The 7,987-nt window shown below is 41.1% G+C and overlaps 1 protein-coding gene across 1 annotated transcript in view; it reads left to right on the forward strand.

Moving 5' to 3' along the window:
• The window catches only part of LOC146551078 (natural resistance-associated macrophage protein 2-like), a 47,477-nt gene that overhangs the window by 30,280 nt on the left and 9,210 nt on the right, over positions 1-7,987 (forward strand). Inside the window, exons 12-14 of the mRNA XM_085260843.1 lie at positions 1,609-1,728; positions 2,007-2,156; positions 5,721-5,794. Coding sequence (XP_085116969.1) covers positions 1,609-1,728; positions 2,007-2,156; positions 5,721-5,794 — 344 coding nt within the window. The remainder of the gene's footprint in view (positions 1-1,608; positions 1,729-2,006; positions 2,157-5,720; positions 5,795-7,987) is intronic.

Genomic DNA, 7,987 nt, shown 5'->3' on the forward strand with positions numbered 1-7,987 from the left:
AAAACTTGACCTAATTTAAAGATTTTTAAGGTCATCTCCTTGTGCATGTCTGAAATGCTATTTTTTTTATGCTTCTTGCAATTCCCGTTGAGATCAGTGATGAACAACAGCTAAAATCGAAGTCTGTGCAAAGATGTGAATTGATGCAAATTCAGACCAGGTGACACATTTAGAGGCAAACACGTGTCTGCAAGCTTTGATCCACACAAAATGCGAACTTTGTTTTTTCCTTCAGAGCTGGCATCAATTAAAAAAGCTGCTGGAACGCAATTTAAGATTTTGGCCCATATTCACATGATAGTGTTACACAGTTGATGCAAATCGTCCGTTTAACCTCATCTATTCAATTGACATCTACCATCCGAATGTTGCAGCAAAAATAAAGAACACTTTTCTCCTATTGCCCAGTTTTGCTGAGCCTCTGTGTATTGGAGCCTGTTGCCTGCTCTTAGCAGACAGGAGTGGCACTGGTGTGGTCTTTTGCATTCAGAGATGCTCTTCTGCATGCTTTGGTTGGATTTTTTCCCCCGAGAACAGCTGCTCCCTAGATATTTTTCTCTTTTTCGGGCCACTTTCTGTAAACACTAGAGATGGTTGTTAATTATTTAAATCACAACGTGTTTAGCAGCAAGTTCTCTTTACCGTTCCTGAATGTATTGATCTGCTAACATTTAATTAACTCATTAGAGCTTTGCCTTAATAAGCAGTTGAACTGTATCTAATGAAGTGACCGTATGTAGTGGAATTACAAGAAAAGGAGTGAACGAACTTAAGGGAAAATATTTGTGGCTTTTTTCAGAAACTGTGTGGACACATTTGGTCTGAGCATACTTATACTTGCATATGCATGTGTGATTTCACCACAGAGCTTTAAATTGCACAAAGAGCTATCATCAGCTTCTGCGTCAAATTGACTCAGAGCGCTTGCTGGGGATCATCACTGATCTCCAGCTACGGCCCAGAAAACAAATAGAAAAGCTCGGGGTCATTTCTTATTTTTAAATTTAAAGGCTCATTCATGCATGTGTTGCTACATCAGATTATCTATCCAACCAATCACTCGTTTTATTTGCTGATTATCCAGCTAAGGTCTGTCCATCACATTCTATTGCCGTATATTATGTCGTTTTCCACACTGTTATGAAATATTCCTGTAATAAATCAAAGACACCCATCAGTACAGCTCATTGGGCTACACTGTAGGGAATAAAGGATTCCTACGCTGTAATTAAAAGCAGAAGTTATCCGTGAATTCACAGAAATTGTTGGTTTTTTTTCACTATTTTAAAAAAAGTGGTGTGTTTGACGCCCCTGCTTGCGAACAGAACTCGGGGTGTTTGTAGCCTCCGTGTAGTTTATTCAGTAAAACTTAAAAGCACATAAACAGGTCAAATTTGCAGCACATAATGACAGGATTGTGTTTTATATAATATTTCTGAGATCATCTGGATTCAAGCCCTGCAGGAAATGGTGACAATGACATTAACATGCATTTATTCTTAACTCCCTCTCTGGTTTTAGTGGCAGCAAAGTGGGCCTGCGCTGGTTTTGCAGAGCATGTTTTCTGTTTTTTATCCACTGTCATCTGTGTTTGCGTGTCTGTAACAGGGAGTGGTGCTCGGCTGTTTCTTTGGCCCAGCTGCTCTCTACATATGGGCCGTGGGGATCCTTGCAGCTGGTCAGAGCTCCACCATGACTGGAACATACTCCGGCCAGTTTGTCATGGAGGTCAGTGAGAAAGGAAGAACCAGATGTGAACAAAAACCACATGTAAAGCTCAAACAGTGGAAATGTCAGCACTAACTCTTTCCCTTTAACGCAGATATGTTCTCCCATTCTTTCTTTACTTGAGCCCTTTATTTGGCCTGTTCAAAAGCTCCTGCGTGTAATTTACTTATTTACTTATAATCACGTACAGCTGCAGTCGGTTTGCTTCACTAAATCTTTTGTAAACAAGCCCCGTTTTCTTGTAAATGTCACCGACTCATTTGTTCTTCTTCCCTCAGGGCTTCTTAAACTTGCGCTGGTCACGTTTCGCTCGGGTGTTGCTGACCCGCACGCTTGCCATCATGCCCACCCTGCTCGTGGCCATCTTCCAGGACGTGCAGCACCTGACAGGCATGAATGACTTCCTGAACGTGCTGCAGAGCATGCAGGTCAGACAGAGGTTAAAACCAGTTCAGCTTCATTCAACCATCCGCCAACAGCACCACTATTCTTTTAGGCTTATTTATCTTTGTAGTGCTGTTCTTATTAAGTGCATTAAGGTCATTAACATAACTTAAATGCACAAGCAAGCAGGACTGGTTTTCAGGTTTTGGATCAAATTCTAGGTTGGTAAAATCAAAACAGGCTGTACTCTTATCGTTAAATGATAAGATAAGACTGTCTAAGTGGCAATAAGAATGCCTCGTTGGAAAAAAGAAACAGGGTTGACCCAGTTGCTTCAGATGTAATCCTGCAGTATGAAAGAATTTATTGTCTGTAGTGAATAAAATGTTGCCAGACTGGGTCCAGTTGCTTCAGAAATATTGAATACACAGCACGAATGAGTTGCAAAGCATCTTTGTTACTTCATTTGTGTGTAATTAATGTTCCTGCATACTTAATATACACTGATTCACAGTCCCCAAGGAAAGCAGGCAAACCTTAGGTCCAGGCATTCATGTGGATATTACTTTGATACATAATAACTACTTTATTTTCTTTAAAGGAACCCATTCTGTTCTATTTCAGCTCTGTATAATTATCCCCAGAGGCTACTACAGTAGCTTTAAGCAGCTTAAGCATCTCTCCCTTTAAGCTGACTTCTTCTGATTGGCTGCACCACACAAACAAAAGGTTTGAGCGGTAGATGGACGAGTTTCTGTATTCCTGAGATGACCATGTTTGTGATATTCGCTCCCAGATATTTCATACTGATCCAAGACAAAAAACCTGTCTGAAACAGTTTATGCCTAATTCTGTGGAGAATCTTTGTAGAGCCTAGGATGTAACTTATGTAAGGGCCCAGTGTCATTGCCCACATGTATGCTTCTCTAGTGTGGTGCATACGTGTTAATCACAGTGCCTGTCCCGAAAGTCCTAATATATTATATTGATGCTATGATTATTATTCCTTATACTGAGGCGGTTATTGTTATTCTCTCGCTGATAAATTCAAAAACAGCAGTGAAAATGTTGCAGGTGTTAATCACCATTATAAGTCAGGTTTACTCATCGTGGTTTGTGCTGCTCAGTGTGTGAAAACAGTTAAATATGATCATTAATCTTTATTGCTTAAAAACAGCAATATATCATCTGGACGTTTTCAGTGGGAGAAACATTTTATCACTCCCACTGAAATTGCTCCATCCAGATGGATCGGCTTTCTGGGATTTCCTTACCTGGATGAGTGAGCGTGCATTAGGACAGATGCATGCTCAGATAAGCTAAGCAAGACAAAAATTACAGGGGAAAAATTCAGCTGTACCACTGTCTGCATAGTGGGATTGGTCATGTGTAGAACTACATCTTAAAACTGATAAATGAACATAAAAGAGCTTAAAGGCATTAAGCCTCCTCAATTGAAATCACTGTGCATCACTGCAGATTAATTTATACATGAGGTTTCTTGAAGGTGTTGACTGCAGCAGCTACAAACACTGCAGCTATGCATCATTGTAGTCTATCATTATAACAGCAGGTGTCCTGCAAACAGGTGTAAAGAAGCATTTTCACTCTTTCCATAACTAGGAAGGGAAAATGTTTGCTTGTGCGTACATCGTACGACATTGTGTATAACTACCTTCATCATGTCTCATTTGATCTGTAATAACATGTCTACTAATATGTTTTTGGGGGAAGTTTTCATAACATGAGGAACAAAAACCTGAAGACTTCCTCAGGGTTTTTTCTCAGGGCGAGGTGTTAGCTAAAAACCAGAGTTACAGAGTGGTGTTGTGGATTATAAAGGCAGTGGGCATGGAGGTTTTAATGGAAAAACACGAGCTGCATCTGGGAAATGTGGGATCAATCCTTTTTGGGGGACTTTAATTTACTCCTCAGTTTCCCTCAACTTTACAAGCACCTAGAATCAAACAAACACCACATCCCTTTGAAAAGATAAGTTTGGACACTTATTCCTTAGAGACATCAACACTGAACACATCAAAACCATGCCATAGTTATTGATATGGAAATATTTGTTGGCTGTCAAACAAACTCAGCTGGGTTTTGGTCAGATTGCTGCAGAGGTCAGGTCACTCCATCACTCTATTTCTTGGTCAAGCAGCTCTTACGGTGCTGCTGGAAAAACAAATTATGGCCCCACTGAGCATGAACCACATGGGATGGCGTTTCGCTGTGGGATGTTGTGGTAGCCATGCTGTTCAAGTGTTGCCTTGAATTCTCAATAAATCACCAACCGTGTCTCATGCTTCACAGTGGGAACCACACATGCAGATAACATCCGTTCACCTTGACTGTGCCTCACAAAGACACAGAGCTCACATCTGGATTCATCCAGATGTCTAATATTTGTTCCTCCAAGTTTTCTTCTTCTTCTTGGTCTTCTGAAGTCTTGGTTTCTTTGCAGCATTTCTATCATAAAGGAATCATCAGTGGTCTGATGTGAGCTGTAGTCTGAATTATTGATTTCCAGTGCTCAAACTTCCAAACTTAACAAGAGAATTTCTAGATTTTTTTAAGCATTGCTTAAAAAACTGTTGTTGTTTTTTAACCAAAAACATTTACAACCTCATAAAGCTGAATGTAATGATACTGTGTAAAGTTAAATAAATCCAGTCGAGCCATTTAAGACCACTAAAATCAACAGTTTTGCTCTGCATTGCACAAAATAATGAAAAACCTTTTAAATAAGTAGGGTTTCTAAAAATGTTAACAGTAATACTTAGTGTATGTAGTATTTGAATGTAGTAATACTACATTCAGTATGATTATTACAGCTTTAGTTAGTTATTTGCTGTTAACTAACAAATAGTTGATAACTAGTAATATCTCCAGAATTTATGTAAACCTTTCACCACCAGGGGGCAGCAGTTTAGCGGGAAATGTTTTTTAGATGCCTCACTCCTCTTTGAAGTCACTCATATAAAGCCAGGGACACCTTGTTGTTCCTCCTGTGCATGCGAAGCGTTGTAGGAGAGTCACCCCCGTGTAAACCACACCTGCTTAAAACCAGAAGTTCCTTTCCTAAAGCTAACATAACTGTCTCCTTGGAAGCGGCCTCACTGTGTCGAGTTTACTTGCTTTCTCCAGGTATTACAGCGTCCTCACACAGTCCAAAGACATGCATGGGGTTGAGTTCATTGATATACTTCTAAATGTAGTTGTATATCTCTGTGTCAGCCCCTGCAGCAGAAATAAATAAATAAGAAGATCTTTGTAAAATCTCAAAATACACAATTATTTAAAAAGTACATCAAGATTACATTCATTTGCAGCACCATCTTGTGATACAGACTGGTAATACATCAAAGACCAGCTCTAATTCATCTTCAGTAGATATCACTTCAACACAATACATTTGAGATGTGTTTGTCTGCTTGTACTTTACTACAAGTACAAGCAGACATAGAGGTAGCTAAAAAGAAAAAAAATTACAAAATCACTCCACATGTGCCAAAAGACTTCCCTCTGCACCTCCCAGTGGACGAAGAGGTTAACAGTTGGTGTGATCATTTAGTGTAACACATCATCTTCTTCTTCTTCTCTCCCAGCTGCCATTCGCCCTCATTCCCATCCTCACGTTTACCAGTTTGCCACCTCTCATGAACGAGTTTGCCAATGGACTGTAAGTAAATCAAATCAAACCTGCTTGTTTTTATTATAACCCTGTTCTTTAAACAAAGCAAAATACAAATCATATTATAAATGCGTATATATATTTAAATATATATTTAAATGCAAAGTGATGACACTGAAAAATTGTGGGGTTTTTGTTTGTTTGTTTTTTTTAAATAAAAGCTTCTTTTGAATTTGATACCAGCAACACCCTTAAATGGGAGCAACAAAAGACTGGAAAAAATGAGTAAAAAAACGTGATGCATCATCTGAGAGCAAATGCAGTTAATTAGTAACATAAGTATAAAATTACACAGAGAGTACCCCAGAGAGGAGGACTTTAGAAGCAAAAATGAGAAGGGGTTCAACACTGTGAGAGATTACAAGGGCAATTTGTTTAATAATTTGGAAATAATTTTCTTCAACATCAAATTGAAAAGAAATAGAGGAATTCATCATCTCAGAGAAATCTCTGTATACAAGGCAAAAGTTTAAAAGAGCTGCGATGCTGCAGTTAAAATCTCTGCATGGGCTCAGGAACACTTGGGAAACCCTCAGTGGTGCATCCACAAATATAAAGTTAAATATCCACCATGCAGACAGATCTAAACGCCACCAAGAAACGCCTGTTCAGGGCTCATTTAAGAGGCACTGTGGCCAAGTGGAGAGCCTGACCATCCTATGTCAAAGTTGGTATCTGTGCATGGATAATTTGCATATCTTTAAAGGCACCATCAGTGCTTAATGATGTGCGTGGGTTTTGGAGCAACATAAGCTGCCCTGCAGACTTTAGCAAGTCTTTGCCAAACCATGTTCTGCACGGTTCCAGACATGCCAAGCACGAGGACATAACAAATATAACAAAGGCAACGGACCGGTAACCCATGGCAACGGACAGTTAACCCATAACAACGCATGTAAACGCATGGCAACGGACAGTTAACCCATAACAACGCATGTAAACGCATGGCAACGGACAGTTAACCCATAACAACGCATGTAAACGCATGGCAACGGACAGTTAACGCATGGCAACGGACAGTTAACCCATGGCAACGGTCAGGTAACCCATGGCAACGGACCGGTTACCATGGCAACGGACCGGTAACCCATGGCAACGGACCGGTTACCATGGCAACGGACCGGTAACCCATGGCAACGGACAGTTAACCCATAACAACGCATGTAAACGCATGGCAACGGACAGTTAACCCATAACAACGCATGTAAACGCATGGCAACGGACAGTTAACCCATAACAACGCATGTAAACGCATGGCAACGGACAGTTAACCCATAACAACGCATGTAAACGCATGGCAACGGACAGTTAACCCATAACAACGCATGTAAACGCATGGCAACGGACAGATAACCCATGGCAACGGACAGTTAACCCATAACAACGCATGTAAACGCATGGCAACGAACAGATAACCCATGGCAACGGACAGTTAACCCATAACAACGCATGTAAACGCATGGCAACGGACAGTTAACGCATGGCAACGGTCAGGTAACCCATGGCAACGGACCGGTTACCATGGCAACGGACCGGTAACCCATGGCAACGGACCGGTAACCCATGGCAACGAACGGACAGTTAACCCATAACAACCCATGTAAACGCATGGCAACGGACAGTTAACCCATAACAACGCATGTAAACGCATGGCAACGGACAGTTAACCCATAACAACGCATGTAAACGCATGGCAACGGACAGTTAACCCATAACAACGCATGTAAACGCATGGCAACGGACAGTTAACCCATAACAACGCATGTAAACGCATGGCAACGGACAGATAACCCATGGCAACGGACAGTTAACCCATAACAACGCATGTAAACGCATGGCAACGGACAGTTAACCAATAACAACGCATGTAAACGCATGGCAACGGACAGTTAACCCATGGCAACGGTCAGGTAACCCATGGCAACGGTCAGGTAACCCATGGCAACGGACCGGTTACCATGGCAACGGACCGGTAACCCATGGCAACGGACAGTTAACCCATAACAACGCATGTAAACGCATGGCAACGGACAGTTAACCCATAACAACGCATGTAAACGCATGGCAACGGACAGTTAACCCATAACAACGCATGTAAACGCATGGCAACGGACAGTTAACCCATAACAACGCATGTAAACGCATGGCAACGGACAGTTAACGCATGGCAACGTACAGTTA

This window comes from Mchenga conophoros, linkage group LG20 (genome assembly GCF_057382185.1).
Source record: "Mchenga conophoros isolate Kocher_MC1m ecotype Shallow Benthic linkage group LG20, M_conophoros_male_GT1.1, whole genome shotgun sequence".
NCBI classification, from domain to species: Eukaryota; Metazoa; Chordata; class Actinopteri; order Cichliformes; family Cichlidae; genus Mchenga; species Mchenga conophoros.